The sequence below is a fragment of the Ranitomeya imitator genome, chromosome 5, assembly GCF_032444005.1.
Source record: "Ranitomeya imitator isolate aRanImi1 chromosome 5, aRanImi1.pri, whole genome shotgun sequence".
Classification (NCBI taxonomy): domain Eukaryota; kingdom Metazoa; phylum Chordata; class Amphibia; order Anura; family Dendrobatidae; genus Ranitomeya; species Ranitomeya imitator.
In genome coordinates, this window is record NC_091286.1 from 565,524,496 (window position 1) to 565,545,612 (window position 21,117).

Genomic DNA, 21,117 nt, shown 5'->3' on the forward strand with positions numbered 1-21,117 from the left:
GTCCGTCCGCTCAGGTCACTGCCTCAGCAAAACACCCACTGGAAGCCTCCATGCCTCCAGTCACAGAGCATGTTTCAAACAACAGCCTCCATTAAATAAGCTGTAACCACACCCAGGGGTGAGGTATGTGGGTAGTCAGACCCTCCCATCTCTCATACCTACTCGCAACCCAGACCCAGGTGCAACAAACAAACCTCTTAGTGCTTTCATACACTAGAGAAAAATACTCCAGGTTACATCACAGAGACAAGCCATCTCTGTGACGCACACCTCCCATCGACCATGCGTCCATTAGCCACACTGCAGTCCTCTCGTTTGTCTGGTTTGTGTATATACATAAAGTTGTGTGAAAAAGTGTTTGCCCCCTTCCTTGATTTCCTATTCTTTTGCATGTTTGCCACACCTAAATGTTTCAGATCACCAAACAATATTAGACAAAGATAACACAATACACACAAAATGCAGTTTTTAAATAAAGGTCATTATTATTAAGGGAAAAGAAATCCAAAAATACAGGGCCTTATGTGTAAAAGTGATTGTCCCCTAAACCTAATAACTGGTTGGGCCGCCCTTAGCAGCAACAACTGCAATCAAGTATTTAAGATAACTGGCAATGAGTCTTTTACAACGCTCTGGAGACATTTTGGACCACTCATCTTTGCAGAATTGTTGTAATGAGGGTTTCCGAGAATGAACCTCCTTTTTAGGGTCATGCCACAGCATCTCAATCGGATTAAGGTCAGGAATTTGACTAGGCCACTCCAAAGTCTTAATTTTGTTTTTCTTAAGTCCTTCAGAGGTGGACTTCCTGGTGTGTTTTGAATCACTGTCCTGCTGCATAACTTAAGAGTTCTTCAGCTTGAGGTCATGAACATATGACCGGACATTCTCCTTCAGGATTTTTTGGTAAAAAGCAGAATTCATGGTTTCATTTACGACAGCAAGTCTTTCAGGTCGCAGACCATCACACTACCACAACTATATTTTACTGTTGGTATGATGTTCCTTTTCTAAAATGCTGTGTTAATTCTATGCCAGATGTATTGGGACATACACCTTCCAAAAAGTTCAACTTTTGTCTCATCAGTCCACAAAGTATTCTCCCAAAAGTCTTGGGGATCATCAAGATGTTTTCTGGCAAAACTGAGAGGAGCATTAATGTTCTTATTGCTCAGCAGTGGTTTTTGGTCTTGGAACTCTGCCATGCAGGCCATTTGTGCCCAGTCTATTTCTTATGGTGGAGTCATGAACACTGACCTTAACTGAGGCAAGTGAGGCCTGCAGTGTTTTGGATGTTGTTATGGAGTCTTTTGTGACATGTTGGATGAGTTGTTGCTGCGCTCTTGGGGTAATTTTGTTCGGCCGCCACTTGTGGGAAGGTTCACCACTGTTCTGTGTTTGCGCCATTTGTGGATAATGGCTCTCTGTCACTGTGGTTCGCTGGAGTTCCAAAGCTTTAGAAATGGCTTTACAATCTTTTGCAGAGTGATAAATCTCAAAAACTTTGTTTCTCATTTGTTCCAGAATTTATTTGGATTGCGGCATGATGTCTAGCTTTTGCTCTACTTCTCTTTTGCCAGGCAGGTCCTATTTAAGTGATTTCTTGATTGAGAACAGGTGTGGCAGTAATTAGGCCTGGGTGTCAGAATTTGAACTTAGCTTTCCAAAGATTTGATAATCCACTGTTAATTTGTTTTAAGTGTGTGTGGGGGTGCATCACTTTTTCACACAGGGCTCTGTAGGTTTGGATGTCTTTTTCATTTAAGGTATATACTCGAGTATAAGCCGAGACCCCTAATTTTGCCACAAAAAACTGGGAAAACTTAATGACTCGAGTATAAGCCTAGGGTGGAAAATGCAGCAGCTACCGGTAAATGTCATAAATAAAAATAGATACCAATAAAAGTAAAATTAATTGAGACATCAGTAGGTTAAGTGTTTTTGAATATCCATATTGACTCAGGAGCCCCATATAATGCTCCATACAGTTCATGATGGGCCCCATAAGATGCTCCATACAAAATACGCCCCATATAATGCTCCATACAGTTTATGATGGGTCCCATTAGATGCTCCATATTAAAATATGCCCCATATAATGCTGCACAAATGTTATGACCCCATAAGATGCTCCATAGAGACATTTGCCCCATATAATGCTGCACAAATGCTGATTATGGCCCCATAAGATGTTCCATACATACATTTGCCCCATATAATGCTGCACAAATGCTGATTATGGCCCCATAAGATGCTCCATAGAAATATTTGCCCCGTATAATGCTGCACAAATGCTAATTATGGCCCCATAAGATGCTCCATAGACACATTTGCCTCGTATAATGCTCCACAAGTGCTGATTATGGCCCCATAAGATGCTCCATAGAGATATTTGCCCCATATAAAGCTGCAGAAATGCTGATTATGGCCCCATAAGATGCTCCATAGAGATACTGTATTTGCTCCATATAATGCTGCACATGGCCCCATAAGATGCTCTGCAGAAATATTTGCCACGTATAATGCTGCACAAATGCTGATTATGGCTCCATAAGATTCTCCATAGACACATTTGCCCCATATGCTGTTGCTGCGATAAAAAAAAAATCACATACTCACCTCTCGTCGCTCAGGTCCCTGGCACTTGCTATAGTCACCTGTCTGCGTTCCACCGCTGGGCGCAGCTGAGTCTTCCGCGTCCTCTGCACTGACGCTCAGGCAGAGGGCGGCGCCCGCACTAATCGCGTCATCGCACCCTCTGACCTGAGCGTCACTGCAGTGGACGCGGAAGACAGAACGGCGTCCGACGGTGGAGCGGGGAACAGGCAGGGCCGTATTTAGAGTTTCTGCTGCCCTAGGCACTTTTAGTGCTGCCTCCCCCATTGGTGAGTATGACACTATCCGCAGTGACTTTGGCAAGAATCGCTGATGTGAAAGTCGCCTTTTGCAGCAGATCGGGCAGTTTTTCTGCATCTGCCGCGTAACGGATCACTTACGGCAACACTGCGTTTGGTTTCATTCCCTATGGGATTTGCGGTACTTGCTGTGATCTGGGAAATGCGGTACCATACCTCCCAACTTTTGAAGAAGGGAAAAAGGTGTAAAGGTTGCGGCGCACGTAGTTTCACAACTAATCACACCCATATCCAAGTCCCAACCACACCCATTCAGCACTGCTGATCACACTGTTTCATATACAATAATTAAAACCAAAAAAATATGGCCACGCAGTGCTCCACATACTGTATAATGGCCCTACATGATGCTCCATACTGTATAATGGCCCTACATGATGCTCAATACTGTATAACGGCCACACATGATGCTCCATACTGTATAACGGCCACACATGATGCTCCATACTGTATAATGGCCCTACATGATGCTCAATACTGTATAATGACCTCACATGATGCTCAATACTGTATAATGACCACACATGATGCTCCATACTGTATAATGGCTACGCAGTGCTCCACATACTGTATAATGGCCCTACATGATGCTCCATACTGTATAATGACCTCACATGATGCTCAATACTGTATAATGACCACACATGATGCTCCATACTGTATAATGGCCGCACATGATGCTCAATACTGTATAAGACCGCACATGATGCTCCATACTTTATAATGACCCCACATGATGCTCCATACTGTATAATGACCCCACATGATGATCCATACTGTATAATGACCCCACATGATGCTCCATACTGTATAATGACCCCACATGATGCTCCATATTGTATAATGGCCATGGCTCATATCCCCCTCCCCTCCTCCTGTATGCATGGCTCATAATTCCCCCCCCCTCCCTATGCATGGCTGATGGCTCATAATTCCCCCCCTCCTCCCTATGCATGGCTGATGGCTCATAATTCCCCCCCCCTCCCTCCCTATGCATGGCTGATGGCTCACAATTCCCCCCTCCCCCCCTATGCATGGCTGATGGCTCATAATTCCCCCCCCTCCCTCCCTATGCATGGCTGATGGCTCATAATTCCCCCCCCCTCCCTCCCTATGCATGGCTGATGGCGCTCATAATTCCCCCCCCCTCCCTATGCATGGCTGATGGCGCTCATAATTCCCCCCCCCTATGCATGGCTGATGGCGCTCATAATTCCCCCCCTCCCTATGCATGGCTGATGGCGCTTATAATTCCCCCCCTCCCTCCCTATGCATGGCTGATGGCGCTCCCCCCCATGCATGGCTGATGGCGCTCATAATTCCCCCCCCTCCCTCCCTATGCATGGCTGATGGCGCTCCCCCCCCCTATGCATGGCTGATGGCGCTCATAATTCCCCCCCCCTATGCATGGCTGATGGCGCTCATAATCCCCCCCCCTCCCTATGCATGGCTGATGGCGCTCATAATTCCCCCCCTCCTATGCATGGCTGATGGCGCTCATAATTCCCCCTCCCCTCCCCCCTTCTCCCCTCCCCTCCCCCCTTCTCCCCTCCCCCCTTTTCCCCTCCCCTCCCCTCCCTATGCATGGCTCATCTCTCCACCCCCTCCCCGCTCCTTCTCCCGGGCCATCTTGCATGGCGCGGGTGGCTTACCATCCTCCCCCATCCCTCGTCCCTCATCCCTCATACTCACCTGTAAGCTGCCTGTCTGTCCCACACGCCACGCCGACATCCCTCCGGCTCCGGCTCTGTCCCGCGGCGCCGCAGCGCCTTCTTCCTGAGTGAGCGGTCATGTGGTACCGCTAATTAAGGTAATGAATATGCGCATATTCATGACCTTAATTAGCGGTGCCACGTGACCGCTCACTCAGGACGCGCTACAGACGCTGAGACCAGGCATCGCTGGAGCAGGTGAGTATCGTCTTCAGGGAGGGTGGGGGGACTCAGAGGTGGGGGCCTGGGGGGACTCAGAGGCGGGGGCGGGGGGGGGGGGGCGGGGCCGTCGGGCGCGTTTTTGACCCGGGCCGGGACTTATTAAAAAAAAAAAAAAACACACACCTTGCTCAGGTGCCGCCCCTCGCAATGTCGCCGCCCTAGGCACGTGCCCTCGCGTGCCTAGTGGCAAATACGGCCCTGGGGACAGGTGAATATCGCGCACTGCCCTGTCATACTCACCTGCTCCTGGCGCGGTTCCTGCACATCCCTGGTTCTCCAGGCGCCAGCAGCTTCCTCCTGTGTTGAGCGGTCACATGGTACCGCTCAATACAGTAATGAATATGCGGCTCCACCCCTATGGGAGTGGAGTCAAGTCCATATTCATTACTGTAATGAGCGGTACCATGTGACCGCTCAACACAGGAGGAAGCTGCCGGCGCCCGGAGAACCAGGGACCGCGCCAGGAGCAGGTGAGTATGAATAGACGGCTGATGCTCCCCCTCCCCTGCGAACCCTGGGAATGTCTCAAGTATAAGCCGAGAGGGGCAATTTCAGCCGAAAAAAATGGGCTGAAATTCTTGGCTTAAACTCGAGTATGTACGGTAATAAAGACCTTCATTTAAAAACTGAATGTTGTGTTAACTTGTGTTATCTTTGCTTAATATTTAAATTTGGTGACTTGAAACATTTAACAAACATGCAAAACAATGGGAAATTGGGAAGGGGGCAAGCTCTTTTTCACCAACTTTACACTATTACTCCCCAATTCACTGGGTGACGGAGGGGGACAGATGTAGCGCTGATTCAAGAGTTCAGCAAGGTACGCGGCCCTGGCATCTTCACCATCAGAAGTAATCCGGGGAGCAGGGAGAGCTAGGGCGTGTTAGGGACAGTGAAGGAGCCCTGACCCACGGGTATTCCGACAACAGAGTTGTGACACAGAGACTCTGATTCCAACAATGTGTCACTTATTGGGTTGCTTTCTGTAGTTTTGATAAAATCAGTATTTTATTAGGAGGAGAATATCACTGTGTAACCCGGATCCCATGACTGATTGGCAGCTTTCTGTGTACCCCTTGCATAGGCAGAAAGCTGCCAATCAGTGGTGTGAGCGGGTTATACAGAGCTCAGCATTCAGAGAACTGGTAGATCTGCAGCAAATAAAACAGTGATTTTATCAAAACTGCAGAAAGAATTCCAGTAACACATTGCTGGAATCAGGATCTCTACCCATACATCAAGCTGCTTTCTTATGGCGTAGCAGAAATCTGGTGACAGATTCCCTTCAATCCCAAAGCCTGAGTGTAGCGGAGTTGTTTGGCTTTGCTCCTGTTGAACCCCTCCATTCAAATACAATGTCCTCAGCAGTGTGTCTACATGACATGAATGAACTGTACCTGCGTATAAAAATAAATACATGACTGAAGGAGCCCTTTATGTAACACTTGTTATCCTGAAGTGTAAATTGCTCACACTATTCTAAAAGTATAAAACTGGTAATAAGTTACTGATATTGAGATTAGGCACTGTATGCCACATTGGCATACTGCAAAAATATTTTTCAAGATTCACTATAAAATCCATTGAGGGTAATTGATGGGATGTGAAATGTACCTTGCTGTGAACTTTGGCTGAATAGAATAGAGTAGTGTGTTATTTTGGAAGGTCGGTAGAGTGACTTATTCAAGGTGTCTCTGACAGCTCTCATCAACTTTGTAGTGCTGTGTATGTGTGAACTGTGTAAAGCACTGGGGTCAATATTTGCTCAGCAATGCTATTCCTTAAATCATCTTCACATGCCACAGCCATTCACTGCAACAAGAGGGATTTCTGACTATTTAACCGTGGATTTGGGGTTTTGCTGCATGTTGTAAACGTGTCAAACATATTTAAAGACCTGAATTTCCTGCGCTTACTGATAGCCTGCAAGAAAGGGACCAATGACACATAAACCATCAGAGTATTTCCCGTCAGGGTTACTGCTGCTATCATCTTGGCTCTAAAACTTGTTATGTGCAGAAACTTTTATCATTGTTCCTCATAATTACATCCTGCAAATAATATTTGCATAGACAAGGGTCAGATATAAGGGAATTATTCCAGCAGATAGTAAAATAATATTCAGTGTTAGGCTTTGTCCACATCTACATCGGAGCCTCAATGATTAAATCAAAAACCTAGAACAAATAGCACGGCATGTATTTTTTTTTTTTACATAAAATTGTGCCCAGTATGACAGAAACCCAACTGACGATATTATTGTCACTGGGACACATTTTTGTTTTTCTGTTCCTATAACAAAACAGAACGGATATAAAACATGAGATGTTAAAGGGAACCTGTCATGTGAAAAAAAACGCTATTAACTTGCAGATATGGGGTTAATGTGGTGTTCATGTAATGCGCATACTGTACAGATGAACATATTCACCAACCGTCGACTAGCATTGTCAGCATCATATTCTCATCAAAACATTTAGTGGGCAGTCCATGATTGGCTGCAGCGGTCGCTTACTGTAGATATATCATCATCGTTGCAGCCATGTGACAAAGACCAGGGCAGCAGTGGAGGGGCAGCACCAGAGCAGCAATTGGTGATTGAAGATAATTTAATTATCAGGCCTATGGGATATGTGAATTAAATATGTACAACCTTGTTCACATGTGATAATCTGTTAATATTCAGAGCAGTGAACTCTAAAACAAGCGGAGTCATGAAAACAGCGAACTCCCTGCCCATCAATGAGTTCTACTCCGTCTTCCCCACTGTTAGGGGCTGACAGCGTTTTGTTTATCAAGTATTGTCCTAAAATATGTGCAATATTTAATATGATGCTATAAATATAATACATTCCTGCTGTGACATTTTGATTTATCAGCGCACTACTGTAAAATGTATGATTTGTCTATACAGTTGACATACGTATTCTGCACAGAAACCAGAGTGATAAATTTTCTTTATAGATGCTATATAGATATAGCTTTATCCAGCCTTTGGATACAAGTCTGCAGTCTCTCCGTGTGCCCTGTGTGGATTCTCTGGTAGCGGACGGTCATGTGCGATTTGCATACTTCCGGTCATGTATCCGGCCTCGCTCTGAACACTTGCATTGAACGAGGCCACACACGCCTATTCGGCACGTGACTGCATGTATGAAAACCACATACTTACGGTCACGTGCCTTCCGCCGCCGGCACCATACAATCCTCACAGTGAGGATTCAAAAATCTGCCGTCACATAGCGCCACTGCAGACTCACAGACTACGGTCGGACAACGCCCTTAACTCAGAATTCCCTATCGTTACTTGAAAATGGGTTTTCTAAGTGGTTGCAGATAAAAAATAAAACAACACTTGAATATGAAAAACTTTCATTTATTCTGGTAAAAAAAAAAGTTATAAGAAAATATATAATGCATTATCTCTCCTAAAATATTCATATATATTTCAGATCTTGTTACATTATCAGAACTTTCATTGATTCTTGAACACATGTAATAAAGGTAGTATACGTGCAAATAATAACACAATCAAACTGATAGAAGGGATACATTATATCATTGCAACAAATCAGGTAGCATCCAGGGTTGGTGTAATCTACCGTAGATAGGCGAGAGCCTTAAAGAGACTGCTATGTAATCTGACAGCAGCGTGAGGTAGGGACAGAGACCCTGATTCCAGCGATGTGTCACTTAGAATCACCATTTTCTCTGAAGCATCAGACCTAGCAGAGCTCAGTTGTTGAGCTGTGTATAACCGCGTCCACACCACCGCTTTCTGTACACAATGTATAGTTACAGAGAGCTGCTAATCAGCGCTGGGGGAGTGGTTGGACTAAGAGGCAAGTTGTTTTGTAGTGGATAGTCAGCATTGCTTTTAAAAAAAAAAAACTATATTGTAGAAATGCAAAAACATTCATGCGGTATCTAAAAGTCCAGATAGTGATGATTTTCAGTTGTATTTCCACAGGCTCGGACAATCAGCATATGTGTAGGTCATATAGCGCAGTGTCTATACTGTAGCTTTGCTTTACAACAAAATAAATATTAAAAAAAAAGTGTAAATAGAAACAGTTGTTTTCCCAGTTGCAACCAATTATTTTTTTTGCTATGTAATCTGAGAGCACCATAATGTAGGAGCAGAGGCCCATATTTCAGTGATGTGACATTTACTAGGCTGGGTTATCCACAGGATATGTCATCAATATCTGATCGGTGGTGTCCAACATCTGATCCCCTCACTAGGCAGCTGATATCAGCGCCAGCAGTGGCCGGGGGGAAACAGTGCCCTGAGTGGAATACCGCCGCTCCGTCATACAGTTTAGTGCCTGCTCCTGGTTTCCGCAGATCAGTTCCTATCCAGTTCACTACATTCCCCGAGGAGTTCAGTAGTAATGGTCTTTATTTAGGGAAGAGTCAGGCGGCTGTCACACTTGGGCCAGTTCGAGCATTGCGCTGTGATCCTCATCCGAGTTATACGGCCATCTGACTCTTCCCTTAGGGTGGGATATGTTCTGCTCCCCCTATAGAAATATCTCTTGTAGTTGCAGGCAGAGTGCTGTGGGTTTGCCTATCATCAAAGTGTAATTTGTATAAAAAATGTTATTTGCAGTAATATTTCATGGGCTGAATAAAAGAAGTACATCAATCAAACAGGATAGCATTTTTATTCCTAGCTATAAAATTATTTCATGGAATGATTAATCTGTCCCATAAGAAAACATCCCCCTGTAATAAATTTATGGCCGTAGCACACATAAATAGGTTTTATGACAACAGATCAAAAACAAAATGAGCATTTATCTGTATAGCTGACAGTGCTTTGTAGATGCCATGACCAGTCTTGAAATGACTTTATTATGTGCATGATAGAAGAGTGACGACTATCCCAGCCACAAGTACAGTAGCTCCCGCACGGCCATTTTTTTCTCTTTAGCCGTAAAAAAGTTTTTTTATCCTTTTATTTCAAGATATATCCATATAAAAAAAATATATAAAAGCATACAAAAACATAAATGTATAATTTCTCCCTACACATCCACCCTCAACCCCTCACCACCCACCCAAAGAGAAAAAAATTTTTTTTTTGCATAAATCTATTTTCTGAAAAATATTTATTCCAATTGTAGGGAAGCTCACTATTTCTTCAAAAAAGGTAGGAGACCTTTTGCTCTGTATAGACTTTTTTTTCACAGACTATAATGTTCTTAAGAATTTTTAACCATCCTCCCTTGCTGAATTCATGAAGTGGTTAATGAGCAGAACGCAACGTCTGTTGTCTACGTTTCGCCTCCAGATTGAGCTGCTCTTGTAGTGTGGTTACCTGCGAGGACAAAAATATATTTTTATATATATTTATTTATACATTATGTAGAATTGTTTTCTTTCGCTAGAATTATATGTAAAACATATTTATAAAACAAAATGCTGCGCCCCATCTATATTTCAGCCTAATCAGCTCGGCAGAGAGGACTTACAAGCTCGTACCCCCGAATAATTGTGAAATCAGGTGACAAATCTGCTTTAAAGCTGCTCTTCACTTCATACAGTCCCTTTTATTAACCTCTTACCGACTTATGACGTACAGTTGCCTCATATGCCAACTTCTTGACTTTGATGCAGGCTCAGGAACTGTGCCCGCATCTTTCCCGGCAGATGATGGCTCTAACAGACGCACGTGGAGAGGAGCTCCACCCGTAGCTAATAACTTGTTAAATGCTGCTGTTAATGTCTGACAGCAGCATTTATAGTGCACCGTTGGGGCACGCATCATTCCATTCCCCCATCGGCACCCTGCGATCACGTCACAGGTGCACCTATGGGCGCATGAAATGACATGCGCCCCTGAGTTGCCTTGATAGCTGGGTCTGTCATGACGGTTTTCCTCTGAACAATAGCTTCTGGCTGGTGTTCATAGGAGACCTTGCATTTTCCTAGATGTAGCAGTACTGTGGTACTGCTACAGAGCACAAATGATCAGGTGATCGCGGGTTCAAATCCTTTAAGAGGATAAACAAATACAGTGAACATAAATAAGTAAAAACAAAAAATATACGAAAGTTCAAATTTCCCAAATTTTTACCCATTAAAAATAAAGAAATAAAAAATTACACATTTTTGGTATTGTTACATTAATAAGAATCTGATCTCACTAAATATATTAATTAACCTTATCGGTAAACGGCATAATGAGAAAAAAATCTATTAGCTTTTTTTGGCAGCCATAACACTGCAAAGACATGCAATATGAGGAGATTTACTCCAAAATGGCATCGATAAAAATGTAAAAAACAAGCCATCACCCAGCTCCATCGACCAAAAATATAAAATGTTATGGGTCTCGGAAAATGGCAACACAAGCAATTTTTTCCCCACAAATTTTCAATTTTTTTTTTACCACTTAAATAAAAAAAACATATTTTGTATCTCTGTAATTGTAGTGACCTGGAGTATTATATTGCCAAGTGATTTTTACTATTTAGTGAACATGGTAACTAAAAAACAATTGTGTGCAGTTTTTTTGCAATTTTGCTTCACTTGGAATTTTTTTCCCTCTTTCCAGTACATCACATCTTAAAATGGATTGTGTTATTGGAAAGTACGAACAAGTCGACAGAAAAATAAAAAAGTTATGGCTCTTGGAAGGAAAAAAAAAAAAGAAAATGCAAAAATGGAAAATAGCCATGTCAGGAAGGGGTTAAAGAGGTTCTCTTAGGCCGCCGTCACACATGCGAGTTTTACGGACGTAAGAGCGCAGAATCTACGTCCGTAAAACTCGCAAAAAATACGGCACAATTATTCTCTATGCCCCTGCTCCTATTTGCCGTATTTTACTGATCAGTATTATACGGCTTTCTACGGCCGTACAAAATCGCAGCATGCTGCGTTTGTCACCGTACTGCGCAAGAAATACGCCAATGAAAGTCTATGGAAGCGTGAAAAATACGGATTACACACGGACAAGCAGTGTGACTTGCGAGAAATACGCAGCGCTGTTAGAGAGAAAAGCCGGTAATTCAGTGCGGTGTACAGTAAAATCACACTGACAGCTTACAGTAGAATAGGTAGAATAAATGTGTACACATAGAATAGGTATATATATATATATATGTCAGTGAGACACATATATGTATATATATTAATATTTATTCCAGCGCTAGACAGCTTGAAAGCCGGTAATTCAATTACCGGCTTTTTCCTTCTCCTTCCTAAAACCCGACATGATTTGAGACATGGTTTACATACAGTAAACCATGTCTTCTCTCCATTTTTTTTGCAGATTCCACACTACTAATGTCAGTAGTGTGTATCTGCAAAATTTGGCCGTTCTAGCTCTTAAAATAAAGGGTTAAATGGCGGAAAAAATTGGCGTGGGCTCCCGCGCAATTTTCTCCGCCAGAGTAGTAAAGCCAGTGACTGAGGGCAGATATTAATAGCCTGGAGAGGGTCCACGGTTATTGGCCCCCCCCTGGCTAAAAATATCTGCCCCCAGCCACCCCAGAAAAGGCACATCTGGAAGATGCGCCTATTCTGGCACTTGGCCACTCTCTTCCCATTCCCGTGTAGCGGTGGGATATGGGGTAATGAAGGGTTAATGCCACCTTGCTATTGTAAGGTGACATTAAGCCTAATTAATAATGGAGAGGCATCAATTATGACACCTATCCATTATTAATCCAATACTAGTAAAGGGTTAAATAAAACACAAACACATTTTTTTAAATTATTTTAATGAAATAAAAACAATGGTTGTTGCAGTCCAGGGAGCTTTCTAGGTAATTTCCCACGATCTATGAACAGCCAGCAGAGGGCGCCTCACCACAAATGAAGCTAAATATAGATCATTGATCTATTTTTAGCCTCATTCCCTGGGGTTTTGCAGCGAGGAGCAGCCTGCATTAGCACAGCTCCTTGCTGCAAAATGTTTTAACCCCTTCAGAAGGATTTACATCGTTGGACGTTACAGATCTGCGGAGGGTAAGTATATTGTTGGTTTATTATGTTTTTTTACTCACAGAACGAGGGTCTTCAGTGACTGGATTGGGCGTTGAATAAAATACTGCAACAACCATTGTTTTTATTTCATTAAAATAATTTTAAAAAATGTGTTTGTGTTTTATTTAACCCTTTACTAGTATTGGATTAATAATGGATAGGTGTCATAATTGACGCCTCTCCATTATTAATTAGGCTTAATGTCACCTTACAATAGCAAGGTGGCATTAACCCTTCATTACCCCATATCCCACCGCTACACGGGAATGGGAAGAGAGTGGCCAAGTGCCAGAATAGGCGCATCTTCCAGATGTGCCTTTTCTGGGGTGGCTGGGGGCAGATATTTTTAGCCAGGGGGGGGCCAATAACCGTGGACCCTCTCCAGGCTATTAATATCTGCCCTCAGTCACTGGCTTTACTACTCTGGCGGAGAAAATTGCGCGGGAGCCCACGCCAATTTTTTCCGCCATTTAACCCTTTATTTTAAGAGCTAGAACGGCCAAATTTTGCAGATACACACTACTGACATTAGTAGTGTGGAATCTGCAAAAAAAATGGAGAGAAGACATGGTTTACTGTATGTAAACCATGTCTCAAATCATGTCGGGTTTTAGGAAGGAGAAGGAAAAAGCCGGTAATTGAATTACCGGCTTTCAAGCTGTCTAGCGCTGGAATAAATATTAATATATATACATATATGTGTCTCACTGACATATATATATATATATACCTATTCTATGTGTACACATTTATTCTACCTATTCTACTGTAAGCTGTCAGTGTGATTTTACTGTACACCGCACTGAATTACCGGCTTTTCTCTCTAATATATGTGTCTACTGACACATATATATATATATATATATATATACAGTTAGGGCCAGAAATATTTGGACAGTGACACAATTTTCGCGAGTTGGGCTCTGCATGCCACCACATTGGATTTGAAATGAAACCTCTACAACAGAATTCAAGTGCAGATTGTAACGTTTAATTTGAAGGGTTGAACAAAAATATCTGATAGAAAATGTAGGAATTGTACACATTTCTTTACAAACACTCCACATTTTAGGAGGTCAAAAGTAATTGGACAAATAAACATAACCCAAACAAAATATTTTTATTTTCAATATTTTGTTGCAAATCCTTTGGAGGCAATCACTGCCTTAAGTCTGGAACCCATGGACATCACCAAACGCTGGGTTTCCTCCTTCTTAATGCTGTGCCAGGCCTTTACAGCTGCAGCCTTCAGGTCTTGCTTGTTTGTGGGTCTTTCCGTCTTAAGTCTGGATTTGAGCAAGTGAAATGCATGCTCAATTGGGTTTAGATCTGGAGATTGACATGGCCATTGCAGAATGTTCCACTTTTTGGCACTCATGAACTCCTGGGTAGCTTTGGCTGTATGCTTGGGGTCATTGTCCATCTGTACTATGAAGCGCCGTCCAATCAACTTTGCAGCATTTGGCTGAATCTGGGCTGAAAGTATATCCCGGTACACTTCAGAATTCATCCGGCTACTCTTGTCTGCTCTTATGTCATCAATAAACACAAGTGACCCAGTGCCATTGAAAGCCATGCATGCCCATGCCATCACGTTGCCTCCACCATGTTTTACAGAGGATGTGGTGTGCCTTGGATCATGTGCCGTTCCCTTTCTTCTCCAAACTTTTTTCTTCCCATCATTCTGGTACAGGTTGATCTTTGTCTCATCTGTCCATAGAATACTTTTCCAGAACTGAGCTGGCTTCTTGAGGTGTTTTTCTGCAAATTTAACTCTGGCCTGTCTATTTTTGGTATTGATGAATGGTTTGCATCTAGATGTGAACCCTTTGTATTTACTGTCATGGAGTCTTCTCTTTACTGTTGACTTAGAGACAGATACACCTACTTCACTGAGAGTGTTCTGGACTTCAGTTGATGTTGTGAACGGGTTCTTCTTCACCAAATTAAGTATGCGGCGATCATCCACCACTGTTGTCATCCGTGGACGCCCAGGCCTTTTTGAGTTCCCAAGCTCACCAGTCAATTCCTTTTTTCTCAGAATGTACCCAACTGTTGATTTTGCTACTCCAAGCATGTCTGCTATCTCTCTGATGGATTTTTTCTTTTTTTTCAGCCTCAGGATGTTCTGCTTCACCTCAATTGAGAGTTCCTTTGACCGCATGTTGTCTGCTCACAGCAACAGCTTCCAAATGCAAAACCACACACCTGGAATCCACCCCTGACTTTTTAACTACTTCATTGATTACAGGTTAACGAGGGAGATGCCTTCAGAGTTAATTGCAGCCCTTAGAGTCCATTGTCCAATTACTTTTGGTCCCTTGAAAAAGAGGACGCTATGCATTACAGAGCTATGATTCCTAAACCCTTTCTCCGATTTGGATGTGGAAACTATCATATTGCAGCTGGGAGTGTGCACTTTCAGCCCATATTATATATATAATTGTATTTCTGAACATGTTTTTGTAAACAGCTAAAATAACAAAACTTGTGTCACTGTCCAAATATTTCTGGCCCTAACTGTATATATATGTATATATATATATATACATATATATATATATATATATATATATATATATATATATATATATATATATATATATATATATATATATATATATATATATATATATATATATATATATAGACAGTATATATATATTTTCTTTTCTTTTTGGGACACATGGATCACTTCTATAGCGGTATGTTGGTTTTGCTAGCCTGCGAGAAAACCACGCAGTACGGATGCCATACGGATTACATACGGAGGATGCCATGCGCAAAAAACGCTGACACACCCTGCCTACGGAGGAGCTACGGACCACTTTTTTCGGGACTTTTCAGCGTATTACGGCCGTAATATACGGACCGTATTGTTTTACGCTGTGTGTGACGCCGGCCTTATAATTAGCTGGTAAGGAGGCCCGGCTGCTGCGTCAGCGTTCAGCAGCAATCTGGTTCCAATAAAATCAATAGGCTTTCCATAATCAGTGAGAGAATCTCTTTGAACTCGCTTTCTGCTTTTGCTGTTTTATGAGGCTTTAGGCTATGTGCACACGTTGCGGATTAGGCTTAGGAATTTCTCGTGCGGATTCTGTCTCTCCTGGCAGAAAACGCACCTGCGGATTTGTCGCGTTTTTTGTGTGGTTCCGCAGCGTTTTTTGTGCATTTTTGCTGCGGTTTTCTTGCGGATTTGCTGCGTTTTTTACCCCTGCGGTTTTCTATAATGGAATGGATTCAAAAACGCCGCAGATTCACAAAAAAGAAGCGACATGCTACTTCTTTTAAACCGCAGCGTTTCGGCAGGGGATTTTCCGCAAAGTGTGCACAGCATGTTTTTTCTCATTGATTTACATTGTACTGTAAACCAATTGCAGATCTGCAGCGTTTCTGCACCTCAAAAAACGCTGCGGATCCGCAGAGAATCCGCAACGTGTGCACATAGCCTGAGATTGTGGGGGGCCTCCTGTTAACACAATTCTCCAGTATTGAATTTGACAACAGTTTTTATCCCCTTTAATAATTCAGTTTTAGAAGCGATATCTGAATGTAAAAAAAATAAAGACATATACAAGGGAGTAAAAGGTGCATAAAATTAAATTGGCAACATTTTCCGAAAAGCATTGGAAGATTAAAGGTCAGGGGATTTAATAATTGGGTTGATTTTGTATACTGCCAAATATATGCCAAATCTCCACATACCCTTCAGCAATGGTGTGACAATAGGAAGGGCACGCTAAGTTTATGGCATTTACACAGTACCCACCATTGAAACAGAGTTATTTCATACCCAGAAGTAGTTACCTGCTCCTCCAGCCCCCTGACCCTCTGTCTATGAGCCCTTTCTCTAGACTCCAGGGTACTTTCCGCCTGCTGCTGAGTAATCCGCAGTCTTTCACTCTCTGTATCCAGCTCCTGACGATGTCTCATGCTGAGTTCCATAAGTCGCTGAGAATGAGCACGTTCCAGCTCCGTCATCTGTGTCTATTTAAATAAAATAAGACATTATACAAGGATTGGCTACATACACTAACTATAAGGCTAGGCTACATACCAACTATAGATTGCGCTACCAAAGATCCCTGTATGCCACTGCCACATCCCAGCATAATGCAAGTGAATGGGGGGTCCCGACCCGCAAGTTATTGTGTCCGCGATAAGCAAATCATAAAAAGTTGTAACCAGAGATTTAGATTTATTTCGACTTGCTTGCTGCAGTACTTTGTGGGTCACAAAAAAACCCATTTACCTGAACGATACAGCAATAAAACGACAGCATACAGCAATCTGGAAGTGATCCGCATTGCAGACAAAGTCGCCATATAGTCCCAGCCTAAAGGTATTTATGAAACTACTAGATGGTGGCCCGATTCTAACGTATCGGGTATTCTAGAATATGTAGGTAGTATATAGTACAGGCTACGTACTATATTGCACAGTGTTGTAGTATTTAACACAACCGACGTAGTATATAACAGAGCTACGTAGTATGTAACACAGCGTATGTAGTATATAGCAGAGCTACGTAGTATATAACACAGCCACGTAGTCTAAAACATAGCCACGTAGTGTATTGCACAGCTACGTAGTGTATTGCACAGGCACGTAGTATATTGGTCAGCTAAGTAGTATATAGCAGAGCCACGTAGTATATAAGGCCAGTCTCACACGTCCAGATAATTCCGGTACCGGACTTATCCGTGTCCGTTTGCTCACGTGGCACATCAGTGTGGCACACGTGCGGCAGGATAGACAGCGCTGTCCCCTGCGTGTGCTGCTGAAGCCGGCATTCATCCCTTCTGTCCTGCTCGGCTGAAAGCAGCGCTTGCAGGAGAGAAGGGATGAAAAATCAAGTATTTTTAGTTAAAAATAAAGTTTGGGGGTCATCTAATGCCTCCCACCTTTCCCCAACCCCCTTGCGCCTGCCCGCTTGCAGAGAAATACTCACCCAGTTCCTGCGATGACTCCTCTCAGCGCCGGCAGCTTGTCCTGTGTGAGCGGTCACGTGGTACCGCTCATTACAGTGATGAATATGCGGCTCCACCTCCCATAGGGGTGGAGTCGCATATTCATCACTGTAATGAGCATTGATTAAAGGGAACCTGTCACCTGAATTTGGCGGGACTGGTTTTGGGTCATATGGGCGGAGTTTTCGGGTGTTTGATTCACCCTTTCCTTACCCGCTGGCTGCATGCTGGCTGCAATATTGGATTGAAGTTCATTCTCTGTCCTCCATAGTACACGCCTGCACAAGGCAAGATTGCTTTGCGCAGGCGTGTACTATGGAGGACAGATAATGAACTTCAATCCAATATTGCAGCCAGCATGCAGCCAGCGGGTAAGGAAAGGGTGAATCAAACACCCGAAAACTCCGCCCATATGACCCAAAACCAGTCCCGCCAAATTCAGGTGACAGGGTCCCTTTAAGATCGGACTCGATCGAAACGCGTCGCATACTTCTCTGTACCTAAGCATTCGTATGTATGCAAGGACCCATTGAATTGGAAGAATTTTTAAGGAATCAATAAAGAATCAATGTTTTAAGGAGCTGGAACGTCTTTTCCTCTGTTGCTGTTGTTACCACTCGTCCTGGTCCTAGACGAAGTTCCGAGCAGCTGCATCTGATCGGTGAGCTGGCTGTGGTTTTTTAACCGCATTTTACAGTTATTGCTTATTAGTATGTAACACAGCCCACGTAGTATATAGGACTGTGGACACTATATGCGTGTTTAAAAAAGACTTAAAATAAAAAATAAACATATACTCACCTTCCGAGGGCCCCTTGAAGTCCTGGTGCCCGTGTGCGGTGCACGCGGTAGCTTCTGTTCCCAGGGTTGGTATGAGAACAGGACCTGTGATGACGTCACAGTCACATGACCGTGACGTCATGGCAGGTCCTTCTCGCATAGCATCCTTGGCACCGGAACCTGCCGCTTGCACCGCCGAATACAGCGCGGTGAGAATAACCTTTTTTTATTATTATTATTTTTAACATTATATCGTTTTACTATTGATGCTGCATATTCAGCATCAATAGTAAAAAGTGGGTCACACAGGGTTAATAGCAGCGTTAATGGAGTGCGTTACACCGCGGCATAATGCGGTCCATTAGCGCTGTTATTAACCCTGTGTGAGCGCTGACTGGAGGGGAGTATGGAGCTGGCACTGACTGCGGGGAGGAAGGAGTGGCCATTTTGCCGCCGGACTGTGCCCGTCGCTGATTGGTCGTGGCTGTTTTGCCACGACCAATCAGCGACTTGGATTTCCATGACAGACAGAGGCCGCGACCAATGAATATCCGTGACAGACAGACAGACAGAAAGACAGACAGACGGAAGTAACCCTTAGACAATTATATAGTAGATGACACATACAAGATAAACAGATATATCCATGCAGCTCATGTGGGTGATCACACAAAAAGAAAGCTTTATTGTGTCCTGTTCCAGGGTAAAAAGTGTCTGCCTAACCTTTTCACAAATGATAGTGATCCTCTAAAACATGGAAATGTGTGTGGGATGAGTGTTGTGAATTCTGTTATCGAACTCACTCCTGTGGTCATGAATGGTACTTCGGCAAGTTCTGTCCATGGACTCCCTCTGGTGGCTGTGAGTGGAGCTGCTGCTTCTGAGGTTCCTTCCACAGGTGACGTATTCTTTGGCTGGCTGCTCTATTTAACTCCACTCAGATCGTTATTCCATGCCAGCTGTCAATGTTCTTGTACTGGTTCAGTTCGCTCTTGGATCTTTCTGGTGACCTGTCTACTCCAGCAGAAGCTAAGTCCCTGCTAGTTAATTATTTGTTCATGGTTTCCTTGTCCAGCTGGCTATCATGATTTTGCCTTGCTAGCTGGAAGCTGTGGGATGCAGAGTGGCACCTCCGCACCGTGAGTTGGTGCGGAGGTCTTTTTGCACACTCTGCGTGGTCTTTTTGTAGTTTTTTGTGCTGACCGCAAAGATACCTTTCCTATCCTCAGTCTGTTTAGTAAGTCTGGCCTCCCTTTGCTGAAACCTGTTTCATTTCTGTGTTTGTGACTTTCATCTTAACTCACAGTCAATATATGTGGGGGGCTGCCTTTTCCTTTGGGGAATTTCTCTGAGGCAAGGTAGGCTTTATTTTCTATCTTTAGGGCTAGTTAGCTCTTAGGCTGTGAAGAGGCGTCTAGGTCGAGTTAGGTACGCTCCATGGCTATTTCTAGTTGTGTGATAGGATTAGGGGTTGCGGTCAGCAGAGCTCCCACTTCCCAGAGCTTGTCCTGTGTGAGTTTAACCATCAGGTCGTTCCGGGTGCTCCTAACCACCAGGTCCATAACAGATGAGTGGATGGATTACTTTTACCTCCTCAGGTCACATTCACTTGTTTTTAGTATTTGGTTATTATTCTACATCAATATTTGTAAGCAAAAATCAGGAATGAGTGAAAAATGCTGAAGTGGTGACGCATTTCTATTATACTTTTTCTCTGATCATTCCACTCCTGGTTTTGGCTTACAAATACTGATGTAAAATACTGACCAAATAATGAATGTGGCTGTCATAGAAAACATTAAAATCCATTACCCACTCGAGTGAGGAGGCTTTCAGCATCCTCCTTTCTTACACAGGATTGCATTAAGAGAAAGATCTTACAATCTACAATTCTCCTTGTAGTAGAATGAAATATTTAACATAGGGGAATGAGGAAAATACATATAGCTGAGAAATGACAAAAACAATTAAAATTCTCTTTGAAGCAGAGGACCTCTGCAGTGTCCAGTAGAATGTTTATTGTGAGGAAGACTGAGATTTGAAGATTGTAGGAATAGAAGCAAAAAATGTAACACCATTAAAGGAACCTTTGCATCTACAACTAGACATTTGGGCACTGGTGGAAAGTTATGAATATTGGGGTTTGTACTAATCAGGAAAGAATATGCATATTTTTTCATAACTGACACCTGCCTATAAGCTACAAATTAACAGTGGCCAGATAGAAAACATGGCACGGCTGCTGTCAGCTATCTATGAAAAGGTAAAATCCAAATTAAAAGTTTGACGTCGATATCGAATGTCTGTGTGCATTAGGAGTGAAGATATTGTGAATGTTAGAATATACTGAAGCCACATCCCATAACCAGCCCTGTTGTGAGTTATCAAGGGGAGGTGCGTGGGTGTAACTTAGGTGCTGATAAAAGGACAAGGCAAATTATGGTCTTTGTTCAATGATAAGGACGATACATCTTATTGTAGGCTTGATCCACGTTAACCAGACATTTTCAATAGGATTGCTTC

The 21,117-nt window shown here is 43.1% G+C and overlaps 1 protein-coding gene across 1 annotated transcript in view; it reads right to left on the reverse strand.

Annotated features, from left to right (window-relative positions):
* Positions 1–9,499: 9,499 nt before the first annotated feature.
* Positions 9,500–21,117, reverse strand: part of CROCC2 (ciliary rootlet coiled-coil, rootletin family member 2) — a 186,488-nt gene continuing 174,870 nt past the window's right edge. Inside the window, exons 34-35 of the mRNA XM_069726780.1 lie at positions 16,652–16,831; positions 9,500–10,172 (exon numbers count right to left, since the gene is read on the reverse strand). Of these exons, the coding sequence (XP_069582881.1) occupies positions 10,101–10,172; positions 16,652–16,831 (252 nt within the window). The 3' untranslated portion in view covers positions 9,500–10,100. The remainder of the gene's footprint in view (positions 10,173–16,651; positions 16,832–21,117) is intronic.